This window comes from Cibotium barometz, chromosome 7 (assembly GCF_041138505.1).
Source record: "Cibotium barometz isolate CiBa-2024 chromosome 7, ASM4113850v1, whole genome shotgun sequence".
Classification (NCBI taxonomy): Eukaryota; Viridiplantae; Streptophyta; class Polypodiopsida; order Cyatheales; family Cibotiaceae; genus Cibotium; species Cibotium barometz.
In genome coordinates, this window is record NC_141052.1 from 57,561,951 (window position 1) to 57,573,404 (window position 11,454).

At 42.5% G+C, this 11,454-nt stretch overlaps 1 protein-coding gene across 1 annotated transcript; it reads left to right on the forward strand.

Annotated features, from left to right (window-relative positions):
• Nucleotides 1–3,088: 3,088 nt before the first annotated feature.
• On the forward strand, nt 3,089–11,055 carry LOC147637241 (proteasome subunit beta type-4-like). Its single transcript, XM_086800854.1, has 6 exons — nt 3,089–3,330; nt 3,431–3,507; nt 9,346–9,475; nt 9,920–10,079; nt 10,191–10,376; nt 10,574–11,055. Exons 1-6 carry the CDS (start codon nt 3,194–3,196, stop codon nt 10,685–10,687), a joined length of 804 nt encoding a protein of 267 aa, XP_086656980.1. The 5' UTR covers nt 3,089–3,193; the 3' UTR covers nt 10,688–11,055.
• The last annotated feature ends 399 nt before the right edge of the window (nt 11,056–11,454 follow it).

Consider the following 11,454-nt stretch of genomic DNA (forward strand, 5'->3'; position numbering starts at 1 on the left):
CCCTCCTCAGAGAAGCATTTAGTCCCATTAACATCTGTGAGGAGAGGAATTGTCTCTTTATTTTGTTTTACTTTAAGTATCTTGAACATTCCAGGGGAGGGTAGGTCACTTTTGCCTGCCCACCACTCTCTAAAGAAGAGGTTGGCATGTTGCAGGGAGATGTCTTCCTCCTTCTTGATCTGGGCTCTAAGCTTACACACCTCTTCCTGAATTGTGGGATCCTTCATGTTTGAAAATTCTTCCAAGTCCTTGAGTTTCACATATAGCTGTTCTTTCCTTTGTTTCCTGACTTTGGTCACTTCCTTCCTAGTGCCGATCAGTGAGGATTGGGAAGATTTGATTGCCAAGCTCCAAGCCTTAGCTGGAGTGAGTCCTTTTCCAAAGAAGTCACACTAGATTTTTTTGATCTCCTCCTACACAATAGGAAGCTTGAACAGTGAAGGGTCAATGTGAAACCACTGATTGATGACCTTTTTATCAGAGTTATCCATTAGGACTGTGATGGGGTAGTGGTTAGATAGGCATGTGGAGAAGTCTATTTGACATAACCTTTGTCCAATCTAGCTTTCTTGGCATATTCTCCCACAACATAGTTTTGCCAGGTGAAATCACCCATATTTCCTAGGTCACACAGGTCAAAATAGTCAAAAGTGTTTTGCCAAGACTGCAATTCAGCCCCTCTAATAATCTGCCCAGCACCTCTGAACCTGTCTTCTCTATTCTCAACCATATTAAAGTCTCCCATGAGCATGATAGGAATTGGGACTTGTCTCAAGGTTCTCCAAGTTCTAACCCTATTGGCTTGAGGGCATGTAGCATAAAGGCCTATGAAGGAGAATGTGGTTAACTCAAAAGCAGCCCACTGGTCAAACACATCCACATGTATATCCTTAAGATCTTCCTGGAGGTCAATATGCATACCAACTGCAACTCCCCCATAAGCTTGGGAATGTGCTGTGAATATCCATATATGCTCTTTGGAAATGGCAGCCTGGTTTCCAGTTCCTGTCCACTATTTTAACTTCTGTTAGAGCAATAAAATCAAATTTCCCTTTCCTTTTTAACCAATTCCTAACCTTTTGGGCCTTGCAAGGGTCTATAAGACCCTTAACATTCAAGGTAGAGCACCTCATTTAATCTTCCTATGGGGATGTGGTTTTTTAGAGCCATTGTTGGTAACTGATAGTGGGGTTGAAGTTTCAACCTGAGACTGAACCCTTTTGAGTCCTTTAGCAACTCCATTTCACCCATCATCCTTGCATTAGGGTTAGGCAACCTTGTTTTGGGCTTCTTCAGTTTGAACATCTTCCAAAGGGTTGTAGTCATTATGCAAGTCATGATCCATCTGATTGATCTCAACATTCGGTCTATTTCTATCCAAGGGAGTAGGGAGGATGGCAGTTCCCTGAGAGTCCTCCAAGTCATCAGAATCAGAGGGGTTGTCCAAAAGGGCATACGAGTTGGCAAATGACCTCTGGTGATTGGTCCTAGGTTGTCTGAAAGTTTTCCTTCTATTAGGGGCAGCAAAGTCATCATTTCTCTGTTTCCTAGGAACATGGGCCGGAGAGGGATGGGGGTTCTGAGAGGTACTAGTCTCATTACTCTGCGATTTGGGTACAGGAGAAGAAGAGACTTGGGGGCTAGGGGTTTTTAGGTTAGGGTATCTAACCGGACAATTCCTTATCACATGCCCCTGAGCTCCATAGTGAAAACAAGCATTGGGGAGGTGTTTATACAATATTTGCTGCTTTAAAACATATTCACCACAGTTCATCTGAATTTCCTCAATCAGGGGCTTGTCCAGATCTACCTCAACCAAAATTCGAGGATGCCAAGCAGGGTTATAGTCATTTTTAGGCCTCAGACCTAGGACCTTTCCTATGGGAGCTACTATTTTTTTTGACCAGGGATAAAGATAGAAAGGCAGATTAGGGAGTTCAACCCAAACAGGACATGCAGAGAGGGTTTCGACCAGAGGGGCTAAAGTCCTTGGACTACTTCAAAAAATAGAAGGGTAGATTCCTATACATCCATTGGCCAGAGCCCAACACCTTCAATGCCATTGTAGGGTCTTTATACAAGAAGAGCTAATAGCCATTCAAGAGGGCTTGAATCACCTCCACTTCAATCCCTATATTGGCCCAGTTGTCTCTTACCCACCCCCTCAGGAATTCTACTGGTGGCCTGGGGCCAAACACCAACCCAACTAGACATCTAGCTGCGTAATCTCTCTCCATCTTATTCACCAACTCTGTGGGGAGACAGACTTGGGGAACATTAGGATAGAGATTACCTGATGACGTCGCTATTCTCTCTATTGGCATGGCATGAAAATCCTCATCTTCAGGCTGTTCCCTTTGTTTCTGTAGTAGCAACAGATTAAGTTCCTCCACTCTTGCTCTTGATTCCTCCAACTGTTGTTTGATGGCCAAGAAGTCTTCGACCATGCTATCATATCCGGTTAGGGGTTCTCTGCTTTGCACCATCAACGGGGGCCAAGGGGTAAACAACTAATGAATGGGGGTCTATTCTGCTAGTTTGAATGAATGGGGGTCTATTCTGCTAGTTTGAATGACCATCTATGCTCGCTTAGGGCCTTATTAGAGACTGGGATCCCCTCCACTCGATGCCCATGCACCCGAGGGGGGGAAAGCTTGCTGGGGAGGTAATGGCAGTAATAGGCAACCGTCGGTAAGAGGAGGAGGAGGTAGCACAACGTTCTGCTAAACCCTAACGGGCAAGAACATGCAGAACTCCAATGCGCATGGCAACGATGAGGCGTGATTCATGTTGATTTGCCTTGACTTTATATAGAGCCTTGAGTGGTTCAATTAGTATGTCGACCAACCTCTTAAATGAAGAGTCAACCTATGCAATCATACTACACCTACAATTATGTATGCCTCTTACACCGCTTTTATGAAATATAAAAATCGTCAAGGTTAACTAAATTTAGCCTTAGTTGATCAAGTTGCAATGTTACTTTTTACCTCCTACAACTTGATCAACTAAATTTAGTTGATCAAGTTGAAATGTTACTTTTTACCTCCTACAACTAATTAATTAAAGCGTAGTCTTACGTGAATTGGTCCTTTTAAACCTAAGCCGAGGCTAGGACAAAGCTCTTCTATAGGAAAGCGAGAGGGAAACAAGAAAGACAAGATCGTTATCTGTGATCCCTGTTTGAACAGCTATGGCGATGGTGTTGCGTCCACAGCAGCAGGAGGAGGAGAAGCAGCACTTGTTCTTCCAGGGACAGCAGGAGCTGCCATCATCGGCTTCGCCTTCCCTCAGCATCAGCCTTGTCAATTCTCCCGTCACGCACACGCAGTAAGCTCTATAACTCTTCTAAAACCATGTTTCGATTTAATATTTTTTCATTCTCCCTGCTAAAATTTCGATATTGGGCTCAAAAAATAAAATAATACAGGTATCCTTATGTGACCGGATCATCAGTCTTGGGAATGAAATATAAAGATGGCATCCTCATAGCAGCAGACTGTGGAGGTGTGTTGATTCTCTTTACAAATGAAAGAAGCAGTCTATATCTATTTTCATGATTTACAAGGATGCGGCGGCACAAAGCTAACTGTGGTGTGTATGCGTGTTTTGAAGTGCACATTTCCCTTTAGAAAAAGAAAAAAGAAAAAAGAAAAGGGCATTTTAAACAGGGTTAATTTAATAGAAGCTATGGGAAGTAAAACCTGCTCCCTCCCCCCCTTCAAAAAAAAAAGGAGAGAGAGAAGAAGAAAATGCAAAGCAAAATTGGTCCAAAATGATTTTCCAAATTACGTGTTCGAGTTTTTAAATAAATATTTTGACAAGAACAGCACACTTAGGTTATGCTCTCCACATAGCACATTGCATGAGCAAGTGATCCATTGTGACCCTACATAATAGTACGGGGAAAGTGTGCCAGATTCAACAGAAACACTTATGTTGAGTAAGGAGAACATGAACACGCTCATATCATCTCACTAGAGTATCATTTTTCAAGAGGTTTATAAGCAAGTATAGATGTCCAAAATCGATGTTGATAAGCAGGTATACCACTTAGTGCATTAGACAAGGAATAGGAAGGCTGCCCTTCAAGCCTGGTCGTCTTGTGCGCTTGCTGCCCGCCTGTCACCTGGCTTCCACGTGGCACCATAGGAGAGGTGTGGCACAGAATGAAACCAGCAGTCAGCAGCAAAAGGGGGACCCAAGTAAGCAGTCGGCCAACATCATTCCATCGGCCAACAGTTCGGGCAAGCATTGAAGACAGCGCAACATTTAAAGGATTATTTTATGAATATTTTTGTGCAAAGCTGGCCGAAAGCAGTGGGCCGACCAGCACGTAGTCGAAGCATCTTTCAAAGTAGAGCTGATGTATTTGCTGAAAAATTCAGCACAACCACTGGCTGAAGGCAGTAGACACAATGGCTCACAGGATATGTTTGAAGGACTACTTTTGTCATGTGCATGCCCATTCCCAGGGCTATTTCCTTGAAGGGCAACAAATAAAGAAGAATCAAGGTGTGGGCAGGGAAGACACTAGTAGAACCCAGGAGGCAGTCGGCCAGCATTCATGGAGATTTATTTGAGTCGGCTGCAGCAAATAGGGGGGCCTGGCCGACAGCAAGTCGGCCAGTCCATATGGGTTTTCCAAGGCCTATAAATAGCAAAGGGCTGAGTTCTTGTAGGCATTCAGGCCTCTAGGGAGTAGGATCAATGGAGTAGGACTCTTTTGGGTTAGATAACCTTTTGATGGCAGCCAAAGGCTTGCCAAGACTTGTACACCTTTCTGTACTATACGAATATACTGAAACTCAGCGATCTTTCTCTCTTCTCTCCATCTCTTTTGCTTGCGTTTTGCATCAGTTTGTTCCAAGATGGTGTTTAGGGCTGAAAGAAGACTCCCAGAGCTTCCGAATGTGACAACTTCCATTGGGCATATAGATGTTAGAGGCTAGAGCAGACCAACCACTAGAAATGCCTAATGGACAGCATGTAGATGGTGCAAATCAGCTTGTTGCTGATCATGACAAAGAGTAAGCAGTTCATGAAGAGCGGACAACTTTGGAAGAGTCTAGAACAGTGCTTTGTTGGCTAGTCCGTACTTTGCGGAAGTAAAAACTCTCAGCTTCTCTTCATAGTAGGACATGGGTTGGTTCCATAAATGCTAGAGAACATGTAGATGTGGCTTGCATGAGTAGTCTTTATGACATAGATGAGCCACACTCTTATGAGGAGGCTCTTGAGGATGAGAACTGGTGAGATGCCATGCAATAGGAATTGAATGCTATTTAGAAAAATAGCACTGGACATGCCTCATGGGTGGCAAGAGGCCAATTGGTACAAAGTGGGTTTATAAACTCAAGAGAAAGTGTGATGGTACCACTGATAGGTACAAGGCCAAACTTGTTGTCAAAGGCTATGCCCAACAGAAAAGCATAGATTATGATGAGACTTTTGCACCTACTTTATGGTTGTCTACTATTAGATGTGTTGTTGCGTTGGTTGCCCATCATGCCTATCATGGATGGAAGATGCATCGGTTGGTTATTGAGATAGCCTTTTTCAATGGGGACTTGCACGAAGAAGTTTATGTGAGTCAACCCATTGGTTTTGTGGTGCATGGCCATGAAGGCATGGCCATGAAGGCAAAGTATGTAAGCTCTGGAAGGCTCTTTATGGTCTCAAACAAGCTCCAAGACTTGGTATGAGAAGATACACTCTTATTTGGTGAGCCAGGTTTTTAGAACAATCCAACTGAGAGCACCCTCTATGGTAAAGGTGGAATGGGAATGGTTGTGTCACATGTAGCCATGCAATGACAGGTTGATCGAGATGTTGTCCAAGCTCCTTTGAATAGCTCTTCAATGACCACTATGCAAGCCCAAAATTGAGGGATGCACATATGCTGGCTAAATGTGAGACTTTTTGGGGAAGCCTTGGGAATGTTGCTGAAAGTATGCACAAGGAAGCTGGAGGCTTTTACGACACCAAATTACTTGGTAAGTGTGTCGTGCATGCTAAGCCATAAACTTGGTTTATTGGAGTGGAAAGCGGTTGCATTCTTCCATATGAAACCTTTTTAACAAATTCTTTATGTACTTAGTTTGCTGCATAACAATGCCATTATCTCTATGCATAAAGTGTATTCCAAGATAGTAATGTAAAGGCCCCAAATCTGACATATCAAATTTGGATTTCAAATCAGCCTTGAAATCTGAAATTTCCTCTTCACAAGTCCCTGTTATGAGCATGTCATCTACATACAAGATGACCATGAGAATTTCGGCACCATATTCTTCACATACAAAGTGCTATCAGCTGGACTATTCATAGAACCTTGAATGCTATAAAATGCCTAAAAAATACCAAAAAAATGGTAGAAAAAAATGCTGAAAATCTCCGCTAAGATATGCCAATGTAGGGCTTCATATGGAGCCAGATACAAGCATAAATATGCATGGGAAAGTCCATCTGGGGATGAAATTATTTCCAACACCCCAGACACTATTTTCATCTAGCGTACCTTTGGTGGATTTTGGAGTTGCTACCTCTGCGGTTTCTCCGGTGACTGCTCTATTGGTGGTTGTTCCTAGCCCTTCTCTAGGCATTCTGGTGTCACTGACTCCTACTTCACCAGTACCTACAGTTGTTTCTTCTTCTTCTTCTTCTTCTTCTTCTTCTTCTTCAGAGTCTACTATGGTACCGATACTTGTTGCAGATACAGAGGAGGTACCATTTTCCTTTGAGCTATCAGTGGTTCCCTTTCTTGAGAACAACTTCTTCTGGATTGATCCTGGTGTGGCTTCTTCATCACCTTCTTTGGATGTGTCCATTACTGCAACTTGTACCTCTTTCTTCCGATTTGAGAGGAGGTGGTGTTCTTCTTCGTCTAGTGTTCGTCGATCCTTTTCAGTGTTATATGCTTTACAGGACATTGATCAACCAAAGGATCCCCCAGAACGAACTTCGGCTACTTTTGGAGTTCTTACTTGAGCGTGCTGGTATTGGACCAACCCTTTGGCGCTAAAGAGGTGTTGGAATATATCATCTCCAGACGGTCTACATCACTTTTTCATGCTTGTATTGGTCATTTTATGAGACCTTGCATTGGCATATTTTAGTAGATATTATTCAGCATTTTTTCTACCATTTTTAGGCATTTTTTTAGCATTTTATGCTACTGGTCTGTTGTCGGCCTACTAAAGCTGGCCGACCAGCACTCTGGGGGATTATATAAGGGCTGACGCCCTTTTCCTCCATTTCATCTCATTCTTTTGCATCCACTTGAGGTCATTAGCAGTTGCTTCTGCTTCTTATCATTGTACAACACCTACGGGCTTCCCTTGTGCTCAGTTTTCAGCAATGAACATCAGTTTCCAGCATTTACAGGTCTTGTACTTGGGTCTACATCTGTGTTTTCTATTTGCTTCACTTCCCCCCCCCCCCGCGCCCCCCCCCCTCTCCGCACCTAAAGCAAGGGCAAAAAGGGAATAATGGAGAGGAGCCTTTTATAGAAAACAAGGCGTTAAGGGATCCAAAATATATCACTCAGTTTTTGGGAAACTATCCGGGCAGAGAACCCGACACATACAAGTGAAGAGAGAGATTGTCGGAGGCTAAGGAACGTCCCGCACGGTAGAATGTTGTTGATGATCTGATGTCATCTTCTCGATGTTTCCAAGATCCTGACACTTGATGGTTAAGTGTGGGATGTGTACTTGCAAGGAACAGATGCTTCGTGATGGTGCTTGGAGTACTGATGATTATAGTCTTTTTAGGCAAGATAGCCAGGGCATCAGACGTGACTGAAAAGCAGAGCTCCTCCATGATTTGTTATCTCAAAAAGATATTGATATGGTCAGGAAATACCTTGTTGACACATGCGAGCTGTTGCAGGGGTGGCGAGTGGAGGTCAAGAGCTAAACCTTGAGGCCAAGACCGATAGCTGCTTGCGCCACCATTGGGAAGAGAGAGAGAGAGAGAGAGAGAGAGAGAGAGAGAGAGAGAGAGAGAGTAACAGGGAGAGAGATGTGTTAACAACCAAGAGAGCAGGATTGCACAACCCAAATGATATTCACTATGATAATGAAACCACCCAAGTACATGCTTTTGTAGGCACCAAGGCTTTCTCTTTTGACCCTAAATAAGAGGGTGTCCTTGGCCCTGAGACCGAGGAGTAGGGTGTTTATCTTTTGACCGAGCAAATGATATTCACTATGATAATGAAACCAGCCAAATACATGCTTTTGTAGGCACCAAGGCCTTATCTTTCGACCCTAAATAAGAGGGTGTTCACACCACTAAGGACACTTGACCAGACTCTTGTCTAACTCCGAAATACCCAACATGGCTGCTCCCAGAAGTCTTGTAAAAGATGTTTTGAATGAGGAGAGGGGTCCTATTTATAGAAAAAGTAGGCCAACTAGCTGGCTAACTTTGCATTAGTTTGTGTTAATTTGTGTTTTGCATTAATTGCATTCACACATAGTGTCTTTTGTCTTTCTAAATTAGGGCTGACAACTTGGGCTGATTCTCTACAACACCCTAGCGCTAACGTGTGGCTTAATCCCAATTGATATTTTAGCATGACACATGCATCCAATGACATAGGATGTTGCAAGTGACACTCCCACCACTTGCAAGGTTTATTACCCATCCATGGTCTATCTTGAGGCAGGTTCTATGTTGCTTAGAATATGGCCCTCCATATCAGTTTGTCAACCTAGAAGAGGGGAAAGCAAAATATAGATCTGCTTGAAAAACTTCTGCTTTCTTGCTGTGAGTACTGATTGTATATTTCTCTCGTTCTTTGATTGCCTTGTCTGTATCTTTTTCTCCATGCCAATGCAACCTGAATCTTCCGTGTGCATTCTACCTAATAGCCTCTTTGTCTGAGCACACAACATGGGCTGGTTTTTCCTGCTAAACCATGGCTTGTTCCAGTATGTGACAAATGCTACACGTGAACCATGTTTTTACAAAGAGTTATTGCACAATAGATTTTCCAGCTCTCGTCTTTTGGAGCACATGGTTGTGTTCTCCTAGTCTCACCCTTTCTTCCTTCACTCCATATGGAGATGACCAATCATGATAAAGTTGTAAGCAAAATGCGAATCTAAATATTTCGGGAGCTCTTTTTCGTATATTTGCAATTGCTATGTAAGAGAGAAATGGTGGTGTGCTATGAAAGGGACAACCTGTCCACGTTTTCAGGTGTGTTTGTCCCCAGTTCTTGGGGTTGGTATGTGTACTACAGTAATTAGATCTTGACTTCCAAGTGTGTGTGTGTGTGAGAGAGAGAGAGAGAGAGAGAGAGAGAGAGAGAGTGATTTGTTCGGAAAATTGCAGGTTCTTACGGCTCTACCTTGCGATATAAGAGTGTGGAGAGATTGAAGACAGTTGGCAAGAGCTCTGTCTTAGGAGGAAGTGGAGAGATTAGCGATTTTCAGCAAATCATGCGTTACCTTGATGAACTCATGTATGCAATCTTGTGTGCTTTTTGTTGGGATTGTTAATTGGTTAAATGTATGGACTACAGCATTGGTCAACTTAAGTGAGGTCGATGAGATTGCGATGGAATTCTGAAGCATGTTTGAGAGGCAATGTCATGAGCATTACTGATTACTGAAAGGTGTTTGGTCACGGACACAACTGTTGGAATTTGATTACGGAAAGGTGTCATGAGCATTACTGAAAGGTGTTTGATTATGGACACAACTGTTGGAATTTGGAAATTAGGCTCAATTTGTTGCAACAATGTATTTCAAAGCTGTTTTTAAAAGTTTGCCAATTGGATTAAAGGGGTGCATACAGTTTTGTGCCTATTGTGGAGCACGTCTTTCCAAAGAAATCAAGAAAGTGTGCCATCTCACGTGTTCGAGTGGTATCTAAGTTTAGGTGGGTGTTTTTTATTGCTATGCAGGCTGAATGATAGAATGTGGGATGATGGGAACACGCTTGGCCCAAAAGAAGTTCATAACTATCTTAGTCGTGTGATGTACAATCGGCGCAACAAGTTTGACCCTCTTTGGAACACTCTTATACTTGGAGGTGTTAAGAAGGGTGTGAAGTACTTGGGCATGGTAAACATTTGAGCTGATTGCTTGAAACATTTTATTGAGGACTTGGGGTTGCTTCAAGTTTTACACAAGTTCTGATCTTTTTTTTTTTTTGGTTGATTTCTGTGAAAACAGGTCTCTATGATCGGTGTTCATTTTCAAGAAAATCATGTGGCATCGGGTTTTGGAAATCATCTAGCACAGCCAATATTTAGGGACGAATGGAGAGAAGATTTAACATTGGAAGAAGGCATTGTTTTGCTGGAGAAGTGCCTCCGCGTGCTGTTGTATCGGGACCGCACAGCAGTCAACAAAATTCAGGTTATGTATGATGTTGCTGATGTTGTCTACGCTATGTATGATGTTGCTGATGTTGGTCTGAAGCCATGACTAGTTTTTGAGTGGTCTTGTTATTCCCGTAAGTTACATGCTTGTTGGATTTCAGGTTTTAGAGCTTCATGTGCTGTATTCTTGAGAGTAGGATTATTCGATAATATGAAACATTTGTTCTTGAACAGATAGCAAATGTCACCGAGGAGGGCATCAATATCTCAAAGCCTTATGCTTTACAAACTCATTGGGACTACAAGGCTTTTCACAACCCCACACGTGGGGTGGAGGGATCATGGTAATAAACCTGCTCTGTTTGCAGGTCTGCTATTGAAGTCAAATTGCTCAAGACTCGGCTACAATGGGGTTGTGCAAGTCCCTGATGTGCTACTGACGTTTTGAAGAAAGCAGAAAGAGTAGGAGGCCCGTTTTTAAAGTGTTATGATGGGTCCTTATTGTTTTGAGGTAGCATTGTGTCCTTCAATATACATTAATAATACATGCGTTTTACAGAAAGTGTGAAAGCCATTTTTTTTTGTGTCAGTCTAGGTACTCCTTGAACGTACTGCTTGGGATGTTTTGGAATTAAGTTGAGTTGCATCAGTGAATGATCATAAAAGCTGTCTCAAAGCTCACCAAATTGCTTGTCTTAAGAAAAGGCGTTTTGTGGTATGCTTTGGTAAATTTGCATTGAATAATTATGGAAGGTTTTTTGAGCCAAAGCATATGGCAGGTCTCAAGAAAAGGTCTAGCTTTGTAGTGTGCATTCCTGACTGTTGGAGATGATCGATGTTATATTTGATCAACAAGAATGTGCCTCTGAACTGTTGAAAGGAACTTATAATTCTATTCAACCTTTTTTTTATGTATCCAAAGAGTGTAAAAGACCTAGTTTTGCTTGCTATTTCGGGTGCACAGAGCACACAACCCTGGCATTTTGCACCATCATCATTTGTTTTATTTTTTCTTCCTGTACATATATTTTTATAGTTTTACCTAAAAGTGTTGGGTAGGCACACAATAAGGTAGGGGTGCCTTGCCGATAATTCTATTTGTGTCTTTGAGCATG

What these genes read in the sequence shown, in the direction of transcription:
- LOC147637241 (XM_086800854.1), top strand. Translation starts at nt 3,194, where the DNA reads ATGGCGATGGTGTTGCGTCCACAGCAGCAGGAGGAGGAGAAGCAGCAC. An exon ending in TCTCCCGTCACGCACACGCA is followed by an intron (nt 3,331 to 3,430) that starts GTAAGCTCTATA and finishes AAAATAATACAG; the next exon opens with GTATCCTTATGTGACCGGAT. An exon ending in CAGCAGTCAACAAAATTCAG is followed by an intron (nt 10,377 to 10,573) that starts GTTATGTATGAT and finishes GTTCTTGAACAG; the next exon opens with ATAGCAAATGTCACCGAGGA.